This window comes from Ammospiza nelsoni, chromosome 2 (genome assembly GCF_027579445.1).
Source record: "Ammospiza nelsoni isolate bAmmNel1 chromosome 2, bAmmNel1.pri, whole genome shotgun sequence".
NCBI lineage: Eukaryota > Metazoa > Chordata > Aves > Passeriformes > Passerellidae > Ammospiza > Ammospiza nelsoni.
The window spans coordinates 92,865,097-92,889,510 of record NC_080634.1 but is presented as its reverse complement, the minus strand read 5'-3'; the positions used below and the strand labels follow the sequence as shown (position 1 = coordinate 92,889,510).

General features: G+C 41.5%; 1 protein-coding gene across 1 annotated transcript in view; it reads right to left on the bottom strand.

The window, feature by feature from the left end:
- Positions 1-24,414, bottom strand: part of SH3RF3 (SH3 domain containing ring finger 3) — a 247,313-nt gene that overhangs the window by 59,474 nt on the left and 163,425 nt on the right. Inside the window, exon 4 of the mRNA XM_059467004.1 lies at positions 3,494-3,862. Within this exon, the coding sequence (XP_059322987.1) occupies positions 3,494-3,862 (369 nt within the window). The remainder of the gene's footprint in view (positions 1-3,493; positions 3,863-24,414) is intronic.

Here is a 24,414-nt window from a genome sequence, read left to right as displayed (position 1 = left end):
GAGACTTTCGCTGGCTTGCCTTGAGCTAGGGGACTGGGTGCCATTCAAGAACTCCTGTAATTGAATTCTGCTTGTTCAAAGGACAGGCTATAATAAAACTGTGTTGAACTTTTTCAAAATGTAGAATTCCCCTGCAAGCTAAATACCAATCCTGATCTGTTTCAGAGGAACTCATACCTACAACGGAACAAAATTCCTTTATTTCTTTTTATGAAGACCTCTATTAAATAAGCAATGAAATATGCCTGGAAATTTCAAGGATGGGATATAATGACACAATAACCAAATTTACATTCTAGTTTAAAACATGGCATAAATTTGCTAGATACTGAAACTGTAAATTTGTTGTTTCCATTTGAAGAAATAAGCTTTGGCTGAATTTGCTGTTGCAAACCAGTAAGGACATGAGATGGTCACAGAGACGACCACTGTGACAATGACATGCAGGACAGAGAGGTTCCTGTTCAAGTGAGGAGAGAAAAGGTGAGACATCTTCCTGCAGCAGAGCTCACTGGTGAGTTCAGCAGCTACATGCACAGCCTTCCTACAACCTGCCCATGCTCTCAGCAACGCCCCTGAGCACTTCTGAAGCAGCAGTAAAATCAGTTTGCAGATTTGTCAAGATGTCAAATGCTGAACAAGACACACAGGGCATTTACCTCAGAAATGCCAAATGTATTTTAGAGCAAAAAAATCTGAAGACAAGATTCTTACTGCCCTGAATGCCTTGATGTAAGAGCTCATGGGGCCCATTGTTTATGCTACTCTGGCTGGCATTCAGCCATGTGAATAAAAGAAAAGTGCTGAACTGATATTCTGTCTAAGGCTGAAGCATCATTAATTGCTTCAGAGCCATGTCAGGTCTTAGCAGATGGCAGAGAAGAGACTGAATTTCTGACATTTTTAATTAAAATGTAACCCCTATTATTATGGGATTAATAGTTATATAAATATAGCTGCACATTTTTAATGGACATTTGGTAAGAGCAAAATTCTGTATTTTTTGTAGACTTAATTTAGAAGGCTTAAAACCAGGTGAATGCATATTTGTAGCTCTTGTGATTTCATTGCTAACCTTACAAGCATTTTCTGAAGGTTGCTCCTACAGTCAAGAGAACATAGTGAAAACTTCAGCCCCACTTTTTTTCCCCTATAGATCCACATTCATTGCAAACCTTTCAAAGGAAAATGTTTAAATCCCTCAAATTAGAAAGCAAGGTTCCCAAAAGCAGAGATATGTATTAATATATGTAAATGCCACACTTGGGGTGACAGGGACCAGTGACACTTTTTGACAGAAGGAAGCCTCTTTTCACTAAGGTTGATCTGAGCTACCAAGACTCTTCTCTGCCTGGATTGTGGCCAAGACAGTTTTGACCAGCAATGACAGAGGCTTGTGCTCAGCTCTCTTGTCTGCAAACTGGCTCTATACCCTGAGGCAGAATCACTCCCCAAACCTGTTCCCACCATGGGCTTCATTACACCCCATGTATATCTCTTCCCATCTGCTGCAAAGGACCCAACCAAGCTTCCTGTGGGCTGGATTTCAATAATCATAACTTGTCACTGGGAACATCAGGCCCTTCTTCTCCTCTACCACTTGTGTGCAAATGTCAAAATTGTTTGAGAAATGAGTGGGGTCTTTCATACCAGTTGTTCTTGTTAAACAGGGGAGAATAATCAAGGCACTTTTTGTTTCATGGTATAACTTTCGTGGTTTACAAAACCATTAGCTCAGAATGAGTGTTCAACATATACAAAAATGGTGTGTGTTGTGTTTCTTTTGACTAGCACAGGACCAGAAAAGCCACTACCATGTCTCTGTGAAGTCCAAATGTGTCACTCTCAGTGCCAAAATCCTGGGTGTCATTTACTTGACAAGTTTGAGACCCTCCCTCATGTGCAGTGCTTAAAGCTGCTTCACAGATGTCCCAGTACGTCTTCACACCCTGCTGCTTTGTATGGGGGCCATATCTTCACCTTCACCCTCCTGCTGGGGGCTGAAAGGAGGGGAAGACCTTACACCACAGAAACCCTTCCTGGAAAAGTCATGTGGAAGAAAACGGGTGCTATTACAGTTGGACTGAGATTTCTCTCTGCTCCTACATGTGGATGGGCAGTGGAGGGAGGTGAGCAGTTGAGGCAGTGTCCTCTCAGTACAGTTTTGGCTGGCCCTGCATTGCTCATGGTGTGCAATCAGGGACCTGCCTCCCCCAGAGTCCTTGCAAACCGGTGCTGCAGGGGCCTGGGGCTTGTATCTTGGGTCACAGTGGGGCACAGCTATCAGGAGTGACCCCATGGTCTGGTGCACCACACTGACCTCATTGGGGAGACCCACCAGCACTACAGATGGACAAAACCAGGCATTTCTGCCCAAATCACCCCCTACAGTTTGCTGCTTATCCCTCTCCCAGACATCTACATGCATACCAGCATAGGCAGTTACATGGATTGCCTCCTGCTCCGGGCCACCACAGGCTTGGCAAGTGATCCATGTTTGTCCCTGTATGGGGATGTGGATGTGAGGGGACAGAAGGCATGTCCAGGGAGAGGAAAAGGGCAAGGATGGTTTTTTTCAGCAGTGTGGGATGTGTGGGAAGACCCTGTCATGCTGAGGTTATTTTGGACTATGAGACTATGAGATACAGACTGTGAGGAACCGGTCTATAAACCACATGTGGGTGCTAATCCGCACACACACTGTGTAGATGACTGGGCAGGAAGGCTGAGGCAGAAGAGCTTTGGGACTGTAACTATTCTCCCTTCTCTTCTACACCTTAAAACTGCAAATTGCCAGTTGAATTTCCTTATCCACAGAAACAGCAGGCAATTGCAAAGGGTTTCAGTGAGTTTGGCTCCTGTTTCTGCCAGGGCCCCAGAAGCAGCCTCTTGGAAGCTCCTTTTGGGACCTGTGGGAGTGTCTGGGAGGATGCTCTTCTGCCTCCTCCTTTGAAAGGGGGAAGGATGGAGAGGGCAGCTGCACTCTCAGTATGTGTGATGGTTTAAAAACTCCTTGGGTTTTTCGGAACAGCAGCTACTTGCGGGGTACAACACTTGTCAAAGTGCAGCACATTTGCTCATCCTCCAGTGATCTGTACAGAAATAATTATTCCAAAAATCTTTTTTTATCCCCAGTGTGTGAATTTCAGACTGACATTGCTACCCTGCAGAGTAACAGACATGTTCAGGGTAATGGGATCACTCAAAATTATTCCCTTCTACAACAGAAACTGCTGTAACAGTTGCATTGCTTCTAACAGATTGTAGGATTACTTTTTGTTTTTTAAATTGTTGCAGTAATGTGAATCCAATTTAGCCTTATCCTCTGGCTTCTCACGCTTGCCCAGTGATTAATGCAACGTGTCCAGTACTGTCACACCAGGATGACAGCACCATGTGACTGCTTCATGCGAGGGTGAGCCATTTTGGAAGAGGTGACCCAAGGGCCTGCCACATGCTAAGGATGCCCAAACTCCCCTGCACACCACCTTACCTGGGCTGGGGCACTGGAGGAGAGGTGGGTGAGGTCCCCGATCCTGGCAGCTGCCCGTGGGTCACTGGAGCTGATGAGGACGGGGGCACTGATCTCCATGGAGTGCCGGTTGCTGGCGGCCTGGGAGGACTTGTGTGTCATGCTGAGGGCAGTGAAGGAGTGGCGCTTCTTGGCATTCTTTTTGCCTTCCACCTGCCTCTGGGCTGCTCCAGCTGCCCCTGCAGCGGCCAGCGTGGAGCACGGGGCCAGGCCCACCGCTGCCGCCGCCGCCACCGTCACCGTCTCTGTGGCCAGCGGCAGGTCACAGCCAGAGGCCGCAGCCGAGCACGTCTTGTCCATCTCCATGAGCTGCTTGGCAGATTCATTCAGCTGTGGGGAGGAAAAGAGATAGATGAAGAAGTTGTAGAGAGTGATGAGGTTCCCTCCACTGCAGAAAAGGAGGCTCAGTGGGACCTTATCTCTGTCTACAACCACCTGAAAGGAGGTTGTTGTCACCACAACTGACAGGAAAAGAGGAAATGGCCTCATGTTGTGCCAGGGGAGGCTTAGAATAGGATATTAGGAAAAAATTCTTCACTGAAAGAGTTGTCAAGCACTGGAACAAGCTGCCCAGGAAAGTGGTCGAATCATTGTGCCTGGAGGTATTTCAAAGACTTAATAGACATAGCCCTTCAAGGCCATGGTTTAAGGGTGGGTTGGTAGTGCTGAATTAACAGTTGGACTGGATGGTCTTAGAGGTCTTTTCCAACCTCAATGATTCTATGATTCTATGAATTGATTTGATTTATGAGGCCAGATGAATTATTTCCATCCACTTGTTAATGTCAGGAAGATCAAAAGAGGCAAAGTGAGCATGCAGAAGAGTTAAGCTAGAACCAGACACCATAAATTGGTCCAGCTACATAATTTAAAAACACAGAATTCCCCAAAACAGCTTTTCCCAGACTGCTGAGTCAGAGCCTGGGGAAGGAGGCAGGAGCCTCTTCATCAATGTTTTGCTATTCTCAGTTAAATCACAGGCCTGTGCTTGACATTTGCCACACATGGTTTTGATCCAAGGGTACAACTTCCAAATCTTCCCAGTTTCATTTCCCTGCCTCCCACCTAACACAGGTTATCCAAATGCAGATACAAGCCGAATGCATTTTCCCTAGCTGTACCACCTAAACTTTGGAAGAGCTTGATGGCCACTGGAAGATTTGCTTAGAGTCCAGCTTGAAAACGTGGTCTCATCAGTTCTTTTGAAGAGTTTAACACTTGATCTATAGCCCATGAACTCTGCACCAAGAGGCTCAAGCCAGCTTTCAGCCTGCTGCTCCTCATCCAATCCACACTCACAGACAACCTCATGTCTGTGCAGGCCAGAGGCATGCTGGGTGGTGCAACTCTGTCACTGAAGTCTCTTACCTCCCAGCCTCCATAACTCATCCAGGAAAGCCACACTGTACATGGCTGGAGAGATTTCAGGCACGCAGGGATGCTACCGTCACTAATGATACATGGAGTACACTCTGAAGTCAGCAGTGCTTTCTGCACAGCACTCATTGCCAATACATCTTCCCTCGAGGGAAGTTAACAGCTGATGGAAAATGCCACATTTTGCCCATAGACCTTTATATTAAACTAGGATACACTGCAGTATGTTTGCATTTAATGAACAAAAACAACATATGAGAATGGGAGCCACAATTAATGCACACGTGCTTTTGCATTCACTGCTATTCTGAGACCCACATAAACCAGAGCTGTATGTAATCCTATTCTGGACCAAAATAAGGCCAGTTTTTATTCTATAACTACTTTTATGAATTATGGTAGCATCCAAGAAACAGTTGAGGACACAGTCTTCCAAAGCTCCAAATAGAAAAAAAAGAATAATTTCTGCTCCAAGCCAAGCAAATTTTGAAACCCAACACAAGTGGAAATAAAAGGGAAAAAGAGAGAGAAGGGAAAGATAACAACAGAAACATGCAGTTAAATGAATGTGTAATTGCGTATCTTTTATACCTCCCAACCGCTGTCACCATGCTGTAAATGGAAGAATAGATGTTGCTAGCCTTAGGCTGGTCCTCCTGAGTTTGAAAGCACTTCTGACTCCACAAGGACTCATTCAGTGTAACAGAATACTAACCTAGAAAGTAAACTTCGACTTGTAGGATCTTTCTTTCTGTGACAGCTTCCACTAAGTCATCCAAGAGCCTCCAATTAATGATGCTCCACTACTTTCCGAGCTGCTGGGAGTCCTGCAACCATTCAATTAGCAAGTCATTTTCCCAGCTGCACTGTCCAACTTGAGACCACGCTTACAGCCAGCACAGTGCACTGCACCTGCCAATTTTCGCCGATAACAGCTGATCCTATTTCAGATTCTTCAGAAATGTCCATTATTTCCCACTTCATCATGCTCTAAATTGGTACAACCTAATATTTGCCAGCAGGCTCCAAGTTGCAAAGAAAACCAGATGGCTCCCCTCCCTTAAGTAGGTGTTACAGCTCTGCTTACCCCATTGATGAAGATAGTCTAGCTGAATTACTTGAAATATTAAGGAGAAAAGGATAAAGCTATCAAATATGTATGACTCTTCGACAGCAGAGGGTGAGGAAATTTTTGCTCATCAACAGCAAGAAGAAAAAGAATACATTTTAGCTCTTTGAGATAGGAAAATATAGACTTAAAAAAAGAATTTAGAACTTCTGATTTTACAGTGTGCTATAGATGGACAATGAAGCTCTTGATATCAAGCTCTGAATCTCTTGTAAGAATTAGATTATAAATCCCACTGTCTGGAATCCAATTTAACACTGAAGCTGTTCTTTTTAAAACAACAAAATCCCTTACTTTTTTGTTCAAAGTGGCACTTACTTGAAATGTCAATAAGAAAGCAAGCATCTAAACATGAAGTGATAAAAAATAACCCTGTATTGATATAAACAAAAGTAAATCTCTGTATCAGTAGAAGATTGAAGACAGAAAGAAAACTCTTCCCCAAACAGTCGAGCTAATGAACTTTTGAGAATGTCAGAGGCTTCCTGAAATACTGGGAAAAAACTATTTTGGTCTGCCAAGATAAAAAATGCTTTATAGCCTTACAACTTTATTTTTGTAGAGAACTGTTTTTAAACATCTTTGCCCACAGATGCTGGAAAGTACTTCCCAAATAGGCTATGAATGCCAGAGAAAAGTCTGCTTACTACTTTGTAAAAGCAAACAGTTCTTCCTCTTCACAAAAAACTTTTAGAAACCTTTTTTTAAACATAAACATGATTGCAAATTTCTTATTTTAAACTCTGAATATGTAAACAAGCATTGCTTTCTGGTGTCTGTCATCTGATCTTCACGCAGATTTGCTTCCAGATGAGAAGCTTAATGGAAAGTTCTGACCCACAGTCAGTGTCAGGAATTTGACATTTCTGGAAGCCTGTAGCTCTTATGACAATCTCTAATACCAGAACTCAACTTTCTCACTCAGTTTTGATTCCTTCTCTAGAAAGATCTTACATTTGTATTTGTGGTCCTGATAAGCCCAAGTATCTTGAGACTTATGCCCTTGAGACTGCAGAGAGACTGATTTTACCCCAAATCCATTCTTTGCAAGGGGGATGTCCTAGAAAACTTGACATAGGATTTAGAGGGATAAGGCTTGGATTTGAATGCCAAACCAGTCAAACATTCCCAGCAGCCCTGCAATCCTGTCTAGAAAGGCAAAATCTTGCAACAGCAAGCCTTATATTATCTGAGGGACTTTATCATGCAAGGGATGTGATGAGACGGCACAGTAAAACTGTTCACAGTGTCTCAGTGACTGTTGGCTGTGAGTCCTGCATGCTGAGATAAGGATGCACCAGTCTCAGTTCATGGAGCTACTGTGCCTGTTTCTCAGGAAGACCTTCCCCAGCTGTGAGTAATCATACTGGAGACAGCGACAGCTCATCTGGTTTTGGGAGTGAAGGGTAGGAGTGGAATACTTCTGTGCACAGAGCCTTGTTCACCTCCAAACAACCTTTTCCTACAATGGGAGCAGTAATCAAGTGCTCTTCATTAAAAATTGGTGGCCTTTATCAGGAAGCCATAGTCCCCACCTTGCCACAATGCAAGCTGTCATGACATAAGTGTCCAAGCAGAGAGCCCATGCGATATGAACTAAGGGGAGGCTTTTTCCTTCTTCTGGCTTTTAGTATGACTGTCTTAGATACTCTGCTTGTGGCTTTACCACATAGGTGACAAATATTAAGATACATCATACAGGACTTCTCCAATGCCAAAATTATTTTTTATTATTCTCCACATAAATCTCTTTTTTTTCTGCAGAATGTATTATGGTAAGTTTCTCTCAGTCTTTGTTGTGCATGCTTGCATGCACACATATACACACACGCTTCTAATTTCTAATACATGTGGGTTTAAAAGGGACCACCTATAAATGCTTTCAACTTATTTCTCTTTTAAGGATGAGTGGATACAGGAGAGAAACTCTCATCTACACTGACGGTCCCATGTGGGACCAAATATGTCCTTTATATCCCAATATGACTTAATGAACTACAGTTTAAATGGGCAACATTATGCACCTAGTTACATACCCCAAATGAAATGAAGAGTAAGGAAAACCTACTTCTTGTCCAGTGTGGGTGACAATTAACTCTAGGTTTACTTCAAATAGCAAATTATTACTTTGGAATTTCTTGTTGTTATTATTATGGAACTAGAGAGAAACATGGGAAATTTAGGTCAGATTTAAATAATTAATCCTTACTGCGTCTCCCTTGACAAATATGCCAGTGCATTTACTAATCCATGTTAGTGGCAAAATTATCCTATCCCAGTTTAGACTTCCAAGGGACAGTTTGATACACTGTGATCACAACAGCAGCTCCCGGATTGTGGCATTTCCCTGATAGTTCTGTCTTCTGTAAGAAGGAGGACTTGAATACTCTTATTTTCTAGTAATTTAGGTCTGGGTAAGGGATTAATTTCTGACTGACATCTGCCCTACCAAAGACAGGACCTCACTGTGTGGCTTACAAATATACTTCAGCATGTACTTGATACTGTACAGACCAAAGTGTTACTAATGTGCGACTAAAATGTCATTCTTCTCTAAATAAGAAAAGATTGCTTAAATTCTCAGTTTTACACATGTGATTCAGTATTTTGATAAATTGGAGCCAATTTGAACTGGAAAGTACACTTTATTAAGACTTTCACTTGCTACAAAATCTTTGTTTTCTGTTGTTATGGAAACTATTAGCTAAAGAATGGTGCTGTTCAAATACAGATATAAGATTCAAATCAGTTTTAAAAGCAAAAAGTTACAAATCCCCTCAAATCTCTACATATCCAATACAGAAAAACAAATTGGAAAGAAAAAATATCATGCTTAAGTTTTTAGAAAGGAACCACTGAACAGAGTAGAAAACAAAATTAAAATTATTAATAAAACATCTTCAAAATGTCCCCCTGAAAGACTGAAAATATTTTCACCTAGGGACTGCTGATTTTTATACTTTGTGGTTCATAAATATTGAGAAGATCATGCACATCCCTATTTCATGCCTTGCGGAGACTTTGGCAACTTGCAGTTCTATATCTGATTTTGTGATTAAAATAAACAGTCTGAATTTATTACTGCATTTTCACTTCAGAGTAGGTACTTTCAGGAAATACTAAGTTCATAAAGTGCCCTCATTAAACTAGTTTGCTATAATTATAATTTATGTTCTGAAGCACAGTGAGATTATTAAGTAACTAGGGTCATAACTATACAAGATTCTTCTGTCTCTGCTAGGTTCCTGAGAAGACTGCATCTGTAAAAGCATTTTCAGACCCAAAAAGTAGTCTTTCAGAAAGCTAAAACAGCTCTTCCTTACTATTATCCCTACTGGCAAACGCAGGATACAATCTCTCTTCTGCTGCAGCCAAGTAACAAAACAGCCTTTGACTCAAATGGACATTAGGAGGAAGTACATTATACTTTCTTTACCTGATACTTTACGTGTTCTTTGGTAGGATAGTACAGAAGGACACACAGCAATTCCAAGAGCTTACTAGTGGGATATTAGCAGACAAATTTGTGCCAAAGCCTCTTTGACCAAGTCATATTGAATGTATCTATTATTTTAATCTTTTGTGCTTAGTTAATTCTGATTTAAAAGTGTTTAGAGAAAGTCTCCAAAGTTCTCCACAGACAATTTAAATTAATTCAGCAAAACCTACAAAATCCTACCACAATTATTCATTTAGGCACTATCTTATGAAGAGTAACTAGTAAGGCACAGTTTAGGAGAAAATATTATAGATATACTAAAGCAGTACTTAATGGTTTTGTGTTAATCTCTAACAATCCACTATAGCTTTTTCTAATTTATTGCCAGAGAGCAACAAGCAAATTTGGAACAGATTGTCTGCAAGTGGTTTATCCATCATGGAAGATAGATTTCTGAAACCCACACTGTGATTGAGAGCAGAGTTATTCCGTTCACCCAGAAAATATAAGAAGCACAGTTCATGTGCTTGTTTGAACAGATTCAAATGAAATGATAGCTGCAGAAATACTTTCCTAGGACACATCTCAAACTTCAAATGTTCTGTTCCTCCAGCCATAGGTTGAGGCATACATCTCGTTCTCTTTTCCAAAAGCCTGCTAAATATGTCAGCATGTTCTCAAGAAATGAAGTCCCTAAAACCCTGCAGCAGACAGCCTTCCTAACCAGGGTCATCCACATACACAACGATGTATAGTCCAAAATAGCAAGCCAATCATTTTTGTCTACAACATGGGTCTTTGAAAGGCAGCAGTACTTAGCAATCTATTTGCCTGTCCTACAAGATCTTTCTCATTTAGCAGCAATGTCACTTCTAACGCACTGAGGGGCTGAAGGAATGTAGCATATTAGAACAGCATGTGCTTGGACGAGTGTGTCATCATGATCGTGCAGAATGAAAATAAATGATGCATGCAGCAGAAGTAAACACTAAGCCCTGGGTGGTGAATTGGGAATTTTTTTCCCCTTTTTTCTGAATAGTTTTAAGAAGGAAAATGGTCTGCAGTGGTGGAGAACAAGTTTGGTGTATCCCAGAGAAATGCATTATCTGCTGCAAAGTCTGTTCAGGAGTTAAGCACAGCAAGAAACCTTATGGAAACGAATGGCTAAAGAACTGAGAAGAAAGAAAATAAAATTAAATGCAATATCATTAAAAATAGATTACCTTACCAAAAAGAAGTATGCCTTCTAGATCCCCCTCCACTTCCTGAAACAATGCTAGCTATTTAGCCTTCAGCTCTAAGTATGAGGACTCTCTTGCTCTGATCTGTCATCTCTGAATCTCTGATCTGCTGTGTGCCTTCGATATGCCTAAGGATTTCCTTTTTCCTTCTATCTGTCCCCTATAGACACCCTTTTCCATAATGAGACACTCATAACTGCACCAAAGCTACTTTGAAAGCAAGAAGTGTAACCAAATACAGCTTTACTCAACATCAGAAAGAGTGGGAGAATACAGCCTATTTTTACTTATAAATTATTCAGAAAGCTAAATAAAAAGTGCAGTCATGAATTCATGGGCTTGATCCTAATTCCTTTGAAGTCAGTGGCAAAACTCCCGCTGCCTTCAACAGTGGAAGGACTGGTGCCCATCTGGCACCAATTTCAGTACCAGAAGAGTCCCTGTTGAAGCTTGTGCAGATTTTACTGACAAACTATTTTTTCATCAAAAAATTAAACTCATTGGAACTTAAGTATTTCCCAGGAACTTGCTTGTTTTGACAAGATGTCCATCAGGAAATTGTTTTGCAGATGATATTTCTCAGCTAAGACAAGAAATTACCAAAGCCATAGTGTTTTAGGAGTTCAACAGGGTACTTGCACTCCTGGCTGAAAGTCCTTGTGCGGGGGAATAGCCATGGGAGACCTGAAACAACACTAACACTTTCCAAATAGAAAGCCACCAACTTTCTGGATGTGCTGAGTATCCTTCACTCTTGTTGTTGTAAACTGGAAAACCTTTGTGACTCCCCTCCTGAGTCCAGGTGTCCACCTGCGCCATGAGGGAAGAGGCTGGTGCTGGCTGAAGTGTGAGCAGCCTTGATGGGACCTGGATGAGTCAGGAGGCTTTGAGGAGCAGTTCAGGTGATGTCCTCATTCCTCACCAAAACCTGGCAGCTGTATGAGCCCTGTATCATTACAGCCAGTTACTGCAAGAAAAGGAAGCCCTCTGAAGGAGTTTTGTGCTGAATCTAGAAAGCCCTTCCCTTGTGAAAACTTCCACTGTGAGCCAGCGGTACCTAAAAACTTCAGTGCAGGCTAGGAAAGATTGTTGAGATCCTGGAGCAGACCTGTATGGATCACATGTAAACTCCACACAATATCTTTAAAAAGAGTCAAGTTTTGTGTTTTCAGAGTTTTCAGGCAACTTTCTACCTCCTTCCTTCCTTAATGTTTCACAAGGTTCCTGTGCTATTGCTTACTCAAGTGATCAACAATACCCATACAATTATGAATTAACTGAAAATCGACAAGTTAAATACCACCAACTAAGGAAGTTAACTACCAGCAACTAAGGGCAGAGGATGTCTTCAGAGTTAATGCCTATATCAAGTCTGGGAGTCTTAAAGCAAATGGCTTCCAAATTACGTTGTGTGGCCCCAAGTACTTATAAATGGCATTGTGAGCCAGGAACATCATGCTCATGTTGTTGCAGAGACCCTTCTCTTCCTAATAGCTGCACTATGCACACATGCTACCAGACATGACACTGTTCCCTTTTGCTCATACTCTCAGATTTGTTCCTGGAAATATAGTTCTTGAAAAGGCTGGTTTTGGAATGATCAGGGTTGTGTGAAAGAAGCAACAATACCATGTAATTTTTTAAAGGAAAACCCTTGCTTCTAGCTTAATGAGACATAAGGAGGAAAGAAAAAAACCATGTATTTGCTGAAGTCCTTTATAAATTTGAGAAGAAAAGTGTTCTGGTAGGTAATGAGAAAAAGACCTACACCATCACCTCGCATCATCAATGCTATGTGCAGAAAGCATGAAGTTGGATACATCTTTGGAGGTATTAGAAGCTCTTGGAATTGCAGCACAAGGAGCCTATGGGAAAGCCAAAGTAATTTTTCAAGTAATGCAAGGCTTTGCCTACACTGAGCAAGCAAGGAGTCTTTGTTGCAGTGATTTACAACTTTGTGTAAAATAAGAAATCTTGTGCAATCAGGGAAAATTAAGTTTTATGTGCTGCAACTGAAGATTACCTGTGGGGAATTGCATACAAATAAATGCACTGTACTCTCTATCTCTGATATAGTGGAAATGAAGAATGAAAGCAAATGCCAAGAAAATGTTTTGGTTCAATTGCTTATAAAAGGAACCAAGGTATACACAATTCAAGCAGATATTAGCACTAAAGGGTTGTGATAAACAGCCTTTGCTCTGTTTGTACTATATTTAGAGACCTTTTTTTCTACACAGTGTTCTGGCTTCTGCTTCCCAAATACAAGACACAGAAGGACTGCTGGATGTGGCACATGGCATTTGCATTAGTGTGACATCCCATGGGGCTGTATAGTGAGATTCTGTGTGCATGGAGCTCCTGCTACAGCTGGCTATAAAGCAAGGTTGCTGGTTGTGGTGGAGGGCTCCTGCTCCAGCTCCAGGGTTACAGTGCATGTTTCTCTGGAAGCAGCCAATGGATGTCAGCCCTCTGTCACAAAACTGCTGTGTCTTTGGAGAGATGCATCCAGCCTTTGGGTTTGTTATTTGCCAGTTGGGGTGAAAGTGTGAGTCAGGACAGATTGTGCTGCTGTTTCACCAAACTATGGGATGTTTCCCTAGAGGGAGAGTTCTGAGATGCTTCTCTGAAATGGGGGATGAATTATGTGTTTGAAAAGGGCAGCTGCACCAGGATACATGAATTGTTTCTGTGACAGGGAGACTGGTCTTCTTAGCTATGCACACAGATTAAAAAAAGGAATTGTGCTGAGGGAGACATGACTTGACAGCCTGAGTTTGTGTCTCCTGTGGTTATTACAGTGCAAACTCTGCTTTGAATTGCCTGCACATTTAAAGCACCTTCTTCCTGCATAGATAGGCTGATGCCTGGTACAGCAGCATGGCTCTTTTCCCTCAGTGGGAGCAATAATTTGCATCCTTTTTTGTTCTATGCAGTGACCAGTTATTTTTAAATGATTTTTACATAGCCTTGTCTCACCTTGGAGACCTCTATACTTCTGTCATACTGCTAATAGGCAGACAATGAACTGGGATGGCATTATGGGCCAGGGGCCATTACACATGACATATTGCACGCTGCACAACTGGCACATCTCTTTTTTTGGGGGAGGAACCTGACCAGTAATTGAAAACCAGTCTGTAAGAGATGAAAATTTTCTGTGCTATATGATGATGCAATTGGGTTCACAACTGTCCCCCCTCACCTTGTGGAAGAAAAATCTGACAAAGGTGATCTGTGTAAATTCCCTAAACTCTGAAAATTCTTGGCTGAAAATGGCAGCACTCAACCTCACACTCAGGGTATGACTCACTGCTCCTCACCTCAAAGAACCATTTATAGACCTCTTTGGAGAGTCTGAAATGTTAAAATATGATTGGGGGCAAGCTTGAGTTCAGAGTGGGAGGTCTCATCATTGACTTGCCAACAGCTGCAGTCAAAAGGACATTGAACTCTCTGGCAAACAAACTAGAAATGTTACTTGTTCAACTTTTTGGGTTTAGTTTCTGGTTCAGGGTAAAGGATGCACACCCAGTGCAGCGGAATCATGCAGTGAAGCAGCTAGTGCCTTTGCCTCTTGTACACCCATTTGGAGCTGGATCAATGTTCTGGTTTCTGTCCAAGCCTGCTCTGCCACAGGTGTCACTGCTAGATAAGAGGTGTGCCATTTCTTCAGCCCCAGTGAGCTTGGAGCAGATCATTTAAGATGCTCAGGCACATGTGTCACATTACTGCAATAAAGTACGATGATTGCCAGCATTAGTCACTTTTATGACATCCATATGCAAATGCTGTTTATGCTAGTATGCTACAAGTGGAAGGAATTTGGAAAACCACTGCTCTAGGCCATGCTGTTTGAGCTCTGAGATGGCAAAAGGAGTGGGCTAGCAAAAAATCTGCACAGTAGGAAATCTTTTTGAAATTGCAGAACACTGGGGTTTTTTTCCTGTTTGTGGGATTACTCAAGCTCAAATATTTTCCTAACGCATTCCTTTCTGAAAACAGTCTGCCCTGCATTGCACCTACATTCCGTAGGCAGAGAGACAAGTTGTCTCAAGAAAACTGAAGTTTTGCAAACTGTGACCACATTGTGTGATGCAGTCACACAGAAACATTTATTCATACTTATTTTTGCCATTAAATTCTGAAAAGCTCCTACCACACATCAGAATTCCATTGTGAGAAGCATTATGCAAACAAAGAGCAACATGACAGCTCTTAGCCAAAGGAAGTACAATTTAGGATGAGGACAAGAGACAAGTATAGTTATAGACAAAATATACAATGCAACAGTCTTATCAGCAAGATGGACAGAGAATTGCACAACATACATCTTCTCTAGCCATCACAGCCAAGAGCAATTTCAGAGAAGGATCTGGAGGAGCAATTCTGATGCAGATGTTTGAAGCATTCATCACAACAGTGAAGAACAGAGCACTATGAAAGAAATTTGGGATTAAAAAAAACGACAAAGTGATTGTCATAGTTGGCATTCAGTAATAAATAAAAGACAACAGCAAAGAGTAATGAGTAAGCAAAGGGTTGCAAGTAAGGGTGAGCTTTATAGGTTCTAGAGGACAGAAAAAGACTCCAGAGAGAAAGAAAGGAATAGCAGCAGATGACCACTTCAGACTGTCAAGAATGAGGCACACCTGCATTTGCTAAGGATGCAAAAAGGATACAGCCATAATCAGGGTATGATCTGATGAGAGTTTGATCTTTGCAAATGCTCAGCAATCAGGTTGGACAAAGACTGGTAGAACTGCCAGCCACATGAATGAATTAAACCACTCAGGAGGATGTGATTCCCACTGGCAATGTCTTTATTACTTGCCATGAAAGTACAATGCTCCCTCTTTAACCAGTGGCCAAAGAGGAGTAACACACTTAACTGTGTACTGTGCACTGCCCTGGAAACTCAGGTATGTGCTTAGTGAGAGCTCCTCTGTGCAAAGGCAGACCTGTGTGTCACTGGAATGCTGTGGAGCTGCCTTTACTTTGACCTTAAACTCATCCCTCAGGAATGCTTTTGTGCCTTCAAGGACCCCCATAGGACAAAACCTTGTGCTTGAGACACAGCAGTAATCCCAACACAGTAGTCAGCCAAGGTTAAACCATGACAGCCCCCCAGGTGCTTTAGGGCAGAGAAACTCAGTGCCAGTACCAAGAGCTCTCAGATCTCATTTGGCCTGGGAGATTTTCATTAATTTAGTATTAATCATCTCTATAGCTCTTCTTCCATTCCCATAGTTCATATAATGAGGGATAATAAAATCTTGCATTCACCAAATCAATATATCCACACACATCTCTTTCCTGAGCAATGCACCTATGGAAGTGAAAGGCTTTGGCTGGGAACAGGCAAATCTAAGGACCAGACTGGAGCAAGGAGGGAAGATGCTCAGGAAATTATTTCTCAAAGGTTAGAGTCATTGTCCTTTGTCCTGGGCTAGGAAAAGGATACAAGAGGAAGTCATTACTATAAATTCCTTACTATGTTGTTGAGGCTGAAGCAGATCAGAGAAAGGGATCAAAGAGATGACCATCAGGGAGTGCTCTCCCTCCTTCTGCATGGTTGCTTTCTTCTTGAGAAACAGAGCTGCCTCTTCCCTCAGTGCCATCCCTTTAGCCATGTGGTAAGAGAAGAATACCTCCGGCATGAGTCTATCACTATCTGAATGCTCTGGCACCTCTCTTGCTCTGTCCCAAGGTTTCCAGAAAAATTCTGTTACAGAAAAATTCTATTATAGAAAGCTCTCTCATGAAATTTCCTGTCAATTTGATTCGATTGTGTCTAAACAGATCGGAAGACTTCAAAGTCAGATTTAGAACAGGACACTCCCTCCAGCCTCACTTAAGCAAAAACTAATATTATTAACCTGGTTTATGGAGTATCTAGTATGCTTTGTCATAAAATTATAACTTAATAAAATAATTAAATTAGTCAAGGGACAACCAGGAGGTGGAGGAGGTTGCTTGCACAGAGTCCCACATTCCTCACCTCACCATTTTTGCCTGATGGCTTACAGCACAGTGCAATGGCAGCACTCACTGCAGGATAACCATGGGTGGGAGCTGCTGCCCTCATAGACATGTTTTCCTGCAGTGTGAGGTACCACATGGCCTCCTTTCCCATCTTCCCTCTTTCTGCCCTGCATCAGCAAGGATGTTCATGTGACTGTGCAGTAAATGTAACAGATATGACTGGAAACTAAAACAGCTCCAGCTTAAATGAATAGCTTTCAACAGGGTGACTTCCCTGATTCATCTCAGCATGCTGATATATCTGGTAGTCCTGGAACATGGAGGGCAGAAAGAAAGAATTGTCACACATGAGTTAAAAGCAAGACAATCCCTTTGGCAGTAGCCCTTGCTTTTGTCAGGTTAAAATAATGCCAGTATTACACTCAAAAAGGATGCAGCAGGAGATAAAATAAACAATGACTGGTCTACTTTGTAAAGGAAAAAAGTGAGCAAAACCAATACAATTTCTTCTACAGGATAGACTAAACACAAAGGGGTCAGCCTTCAAGAGTCCTGTGTGTTCTAGAGAAAATCTGGAAAAGATAGAGATTCCCAAATTAATTCCAACTATCTTCCTCTGTTTCTGATTTTCCCCTGTTTAATTTGCAGATTCTTTCTCTAGTCTTTTGAATTTGGCTTTTTCAATGTTCAGCTCTAACACCTAACAAAATGTCAGAGGATTTCAGACTTCAACATCTGGTTTTGGCACAGCTAATGACATTTTTAGGCAAAACCCCAACTTCATCTGTTATTTTTATTATTTGAAGCATGCATTCAGCATACACACACACTCACTGATCTTTTTGTGCCTAGAATAAAAGCAGTTTGACCATTCCAGCATGTGCGACAATAAGAAGTAAAGAAAGAGGCAAAACCGATTCATTGCTACATTCTATCAGGAAACTGTTATTCTTCAAACTACTCTTCTTGAAGGTTCAATAGGTCAAGTTTAGACACATTTGTGACTATGTACCATGGTAGAATAAGCATAAAAACACAGAATGGTTTGGGTTGGATAGGACCTTAAACATGATCTAGTTCCAGCCCCCCTGTCACAGGAGAGGTGTTCCAGCCCTCTGATCAGCTTTGTGGCCCTTCTCTGGACTTGTTCCGACAGGTTCACATCTTCCTTATGATGGGGTCCCCAGAGCTGGATGGAGCACTGCAGGGGGGTCTCATGAAAGCAGAGTAGAGGGAAGAGTCATCTTCCTCACCCCACTGGCCATGCTGCTTTGGATGCAGCCCAGGATGTGTCTGGATCTCTCGGCTGCAATTGTGCACTGCTGAGCCTTGCTGAGCTTCTCATCCAACAGCACTTCCAAGACTTTCTTTTAAGGGCTGCTCTCAGTCCATTTTTCATGCAATCTGTACCTGTGCTTGGGATTGCCCTGTCCCAGATACTTGGCACTTGGCCTTGTTGAACTTTGTGAGGTTTGCATGGTCCCACCTCTCAGGCCTGTCCAGGTCCCTCTGGATGCCCTCCCTTCCCTCCAGCGTGTTGACCACACCTCAGAGCTTGGTAGCACCAGAAAAGTTACAGAGGGTGAACTTGATCCCACTCTCCATGTCACCAACAGACATTTTAAACAGCACTGGTCCCAACACTGACCCCTAAGGAATGTCACTCATCACTGCTCTCCACTTAGACACCAAAATCACTCTTTGAATGTAACCACCCAGACCATTCCTTATCCCCTGAGTGGCTCATCTGTGAAATCTATGTCTCTCCATCATACTTATGCAACATGCTATTTTCTGAAAACAAAGACCAGAGGGGGCTCTAACAGGCACTCCTTGGTAATTCCTTTTTGGTGTCACTCTCATCAGCTGTCCCTCCTGTCCCTCTGATGGAGAGCATCTTACCCACCACTGGCACAACAAAGGATAACATGGGCTTCCACCTCTGCCAGGTCCTTTCACAATCTGGGATTTTAATATAGGGCACACTTTTTTCATCACTCCCAGCATCAGGCAGACACATGGAAACATTTTGCTCTTTGCTCATGGGGCTCTGGCCACCAGCAAAGGGGCAGAGAAGGCAGCTAGTTTGCCAGGGGCATCTCCCAAAACCCTCCTACTGACCCTCCATGTCTCTATTTGGATTTAAGATCTCCATTCAGAGTTTTAAGGCATTAGGAAAGCTCCCCAAGAAGGGAGCTAATTCCCCAAGAAGGAAGATAATTAAGATGTGCAACATGCACTAACAAGAACACTAGGAAAAAAGATAAAGAATGCTGGTGTGAAAAATAATGAAATCCTCTAGGATTTTATGTTTAATTAACTTCTAGACAGTGTATCTGTTGACATATAACTTCTTAATATACATTCATGCATTAGCTCTAGGTAAGTGAGACTGAAATGTACTTTATTTTCAAAAGGAAAAAGATCCCAGGAAGTCATCAGTGCTGAAACAATCTTTAGAAGCTGTCAAAGGTGATCAATGGCTGGAAAAGACAAAACATCTCTTCAGTACCTTCTCTAGAGAGCATGGACTACTGATGAGAGGCTCTAGATCCCACTCAGAGCCCTGTGGGACAGAGGGTATGCTCACTTGGGAATGTTAATTTCTAGTGCTTGGAATGCTAATTTCTAGTGCTGGGGTTTGTCACTGCAATGGTTGTGTGCTGTGAGGCTTCTCAGCACCACTGCCAAGTCCAACACATTTGTTGCACAGGCAAAACTTAATCTCTAAGAGATGTGCTATCTACTTACTTTATCCTTCATAAATCATCACTAGTGATTGTTTTGTAACACAAGCAACCCTGCAACCATAACAGCAGAACAAAAGCTTTGAGGCAGCCCAAAACTCAGTGTAGAAATAACAGAAATGAGACAGAAATGCACCCAGGAGCAGAAAACATATATTAAAGCACAAGCCTGGTTCAGGTGATCTGAAGGTGAAGGGAAGGGCTGATGTGCTGAGAGCAAAGTGGCAGCAGATGCAAACACAGTAGGCCAGACCCCAGTCCATTTGCACCAGGCAGGATACAAACAGGATTTTGCAGGGGAAATGCCAGAAGTCCTTCAGTGGATTGTGGCTATAGACCAAAGTCTTGTTATCAGATCAGCTTAGATGCCTAAGGAACCTAATTTTTGCCATTTAGGAAGCAGCACTTCAAAAATGCCCTGTGCAGATATAGAATTGATATATATCACCCTGAAAGACTCAGGAAATGGGCTTATTTGCAAAGGTTGCGTGCTTGAGTTGGTTGTGCTGGAAACCTGTTTTTTGCCATAAATTGCTCCAGAGAGTTATTTTTACAAAACACAGTCTAGGAAATTCAGATGTTACTCATAATTAGGAGGAGTGGGTAGGAAAGATATTTTTGGATATGACAGCTGACAAATTTCTGGTTTAACACACCCTGAAACAATAAGAGGTGATAACAACTCGGATCTGGTTTTGATGAATAGAAATATTGGTCTTAACACATAAATCCAAATAATTTTGAGCTCATTCAAATGAAAGTAGGGAAGAGTAAAATCAAGAGAAGACCTGTAACTAAAACTGTCAGTTCTCAAAAGGCAAATTTTCACAACCTACAGCTGTGTCTAAATTTACATGCTGGCTCTCACCATGGCTCACACAGATCTCATAATTGTCTGGGCTGGAGGATGACTCAAATGTGACGGTACTCCTACCTATTTCTGTGTGCAGGCTTCCCCTCTGTGGCAGCCACCTGAGATGAACTTCAGTGCAAATGTGGTGACAAAGAAACCAGAAAGCTGCTCTGCTTTGACTTGTCCAGACACAGCCTGAGGGGACTGAGTGACACGAAAAGGTCTACAGAGCTGAGGGGCTCAGCTAGTCCAGGGAACACCTGATATTTAAGTCAAAAGGTGACAGTGGAACTCAGTTTTGTATCCTGAAGAGGGAGGAAAGTGTTAGAGAATCTGTATGAATGATCGCTTCATGAAGGGTGCTAGAAATCAAGAGAACTTAAAAGAAACCAGTCGAATTTAAAGAAGACAAATTTTCTGCCCAATGTCACGCTAATTTACATTTTACATAGGAAATTAAATCAAAGAGCACAAGGTTCTTTATTTAGAGAGGCAAAAGGGAACATAAGAAATCAAGCTGTTATGCAGAAAAATGGCCACAGATTAAAAATAATGTGTATATATATATAAGTAATAGATATATAATAGAAGAATACATATTTATATATTGTAATATGTTGTATATTTAATATTTTTCTCACCTCTGACAGCTAATACTCTTAGTTTTCCTGACTAACATAATCTTAATTTGAACTTCCACAGACTATTTTACTTTGTATGCATGTAAGAGTACTTTAAATCAGTGAGTTTTATTCATGGATTGATGTGAAAATAGAGGTCCCTCTGGCAGCCTTCACAGAAATTCTGCATGTTTTATTTTGAATGTGAAGCATGAGAACTGTATTTTGTACTCCATTCACACAGAAATCTGATACCAAGAACTATCTTCGTAATCTTAATCTTGGTATCTTAATATTCTATACAGGATAAAAACAAGTGGGACCAACTTTTTAGAAGCTATGAAGGTGCAGGAATGAAATTCTTAAAACAATATATGCACAAACCTTGAAAATGCATATCAATAAAGCTTTTCAACAGAAATTGGCTGAACATCTCTTAGCACTTACATTATTGTCAGCTTTACAAGGTTCTTATCCCATTTTTATCTGACATACAAAAGGAGAGAGAACAGAAAAAAATCAATTGTGATGTTAATGGGTATAATTCTTAACTCATTAGTGTTACACCTACTTACAACTGGGATGAATTTGCTCCTCTGAGATTTAGTAAGTCAGCTTTTCTAAAATCATCTACATTAGCTTCCATCTACCCACCTTTCAAAAGATTCCATTTTTATTCACATTAAATGATACTTGCAAAGCTAAAATGAACCATTTTTACAGTACTTAAAAACAGAGATTGCACATTCTTTTTGAAAAGGGCACCAAACAAACGTTAGTATTTAATGAACATCTAATGCTTCAGGTTTTTTGGAAGGTTTTCATAAAAGATACTCAGAAAGATTCAGAGTGTGCTGCCACCAAGACCACACAAAAATAAATGATGGGTCAGACATCAAGGTTGAATTAATTATGAGAGTCCCATAGGGACCCATCTGTCCTGCAGCTGAAAGGAGAAACCAAACAGAATGAGGAGAGAAAAAAACATAAAGAAGAAGTGGACAGGGCAACAATCATTTGTTGAAAATGGTCAAAATAGCTATTAGAGCTAGAAATACACATGCAGACACATCTGAGTTTTCAATAATATAACTGTGATGACTGCCACTGGGGACACCAGCATAGTGGGAAATGGCTGTTGGGAATCTGCCTGTAGAGAAAAAAAGGACAAAATCTGCCATCCAGACTGAAAGGGTAAGCCATCTGCTTTCATTTACAGCTAACTGAAGGCTACTCTCAGCAAAGTACATGGTTACACAGCTAAGGACCCTCCTCTGCTGGGAGCATGGGCCTCTGTGACACTACTGAACAACCTCAGCTGGGATCCTGGTAAATGTGCTCCGGTTCACCTCTATGGTTAAGCTTTTTTAGGATGACTTTTAGATCCTGCAGTACAGCATAAAACTTGAATGGATAGTCTGCTTTGCAAAGATAATTTTGGAATGAAAAATCATTGTTTTCTTTAAGAAATGCATTTGCTTTTGGATTTTGTTTTGTTTTCACTTCTGCTTGAACTCTTTTTAATCCCTGACTTGCAAGAATTATTTTCCCTGGGGAGTCTTCTGGACCAATGCTGCAGGGCATCGAACCCATCAGCTCTGCCCATTCTCCTCCTCTCTCTTTCTCCGAGACCTCCTTTCTACTTTTTTCTTTCCTTTTTGACTGTGACGAACAGGAGAAGATCCTCATTACCCTGCTTCGCTGCTCTGTAAAAAGAATTTTAAAGCTCCTAATATTACTTAATCACAGCTTTCAGTGCTCCTGCTGCCATAAAACATTACAACAATGGGTTGGCACTTCATCAATTGTAATTTGCTGATATTACATTAGCGCCCAACATAATTGCCATGCTCTACCACTGATTCATAAGGCTTCTTGATCTTGGTCAATCTTTTTCTTTGCTCTGGGGATTGCAGGCAGAAATTTTGCTCTAATAGCTTAGAATTTTGAATTTCCCAGTTCCTGCCCATCCGAGCAGGATGCCTCCCTCCAAATACTCGGCACACCATTGCCCTCAAATTTCACTCCCAGTTACTTAAATCTATTAGGACACACTTTATTCTTCATTGTTCTCAATTTTGCACATAGCAGCAGAACACAACTTTGAAACAGAGATAATAAAAGTTATTAAGAATGAAGGAGCTAGCTTGAAGACAGTAAAATAAAAGAAATTTTGTCAGGGCTTTGAATTCCTTAGAGGTCCAAAACTCCTCAGAGCAAGAATATGACGTCAAACCATACAGATTATTAACAAGATGTTTATTTCAGGACAGAAGGCACATTGAGGATCAATTTCATTATATTGTGAGGTTTTTTCTGTAGACAAATGAAAATGTAAGTTATCAGCCCAACTGACTTCTACTGAGGATGAAGGACAGCAACAAAGTAAGAAGAAACAATAGTCCCAACTCTCCCTGACAGAACATATTGTTTGTGACTCATGCTGTAAAAGCAATCATTGAAAGCTGTGAATATTTGTTCCTTATCCACTTGTAACTGCTCTGAGGATGGGACAGAGATGATACTACAGAGGCAGGAAAAAGCCTCTCTGAAGACATGTAAGCACCCTTGTTAAACACTTGTAAGGAATAAAGAATAAGATCTATGCCACATTGCACTCATATGGCTGTACAGACAACCAAACATGATGCTGAGATAGAGACTTTCTAAAACACTGCAGGGGCAAGGTGTATTTTGACATCTGCTGGTTTTTTGTGCATCTTTCTGCAACCAGGATCTGGCTCTAAAAGCTTCCTTTACAGAAGTGGTGATCCTGGTGAGGTATTTGCTAAGCATCCCTCCTCACCAAGCATTGCAAAAACTTTGTAAGCCCCTGCAAAAGCCTTTTGGGCAAGCACCTGTGTGAAGGGTAAAGCAGCAAATTGCCAGGACAAAGTGTTGACACAAGAGGCCAAAACAAGGATTATATGCACTGTTTGTAGCCCTGGCATGCTAAATCCTGAGGTCCTCAGTGGCTGGCTTGTTTTCCAAAGCTCGGGCTTGCACAGCAAGGGTAAGAGCTCTTGTCTGGCCGTGGGAGCAACTGGGGACAGCAGAGCCTGCCAAGCTGGAATTCACTCTGTCCAGAGTGCAGGGCTTAGGATGCCATGTGAAATCCCACACACTTCAGCCAATCCACTGACACAAATGGAAGGCTACTGTGAGAATTCAACTTTGCTTATTCTACACATTTTGCCAAGAGTTTGAAAACCACTTAATGGACTTAGACAGACTTGAGGAGTGTTTTTAGATTCAAGTACTACTTGTTTATTGTATTTACTTTTTAAATATCAGCACAGAGATTTAAAAAACTTCTTTGGGACTTGACCTGCTAATTCCTTTTAATTTTTAATGCAAAGTAACATCTGAAGCTGGCAACAGCAACATAATTGTATAACTTGAATACTTGCATAAGCTCATCTCATATTCAGAACAAGGCCTTCATCCACTATGTGAATGAAATAGGTGTCCAATATTGTAGTCTGGAGGAT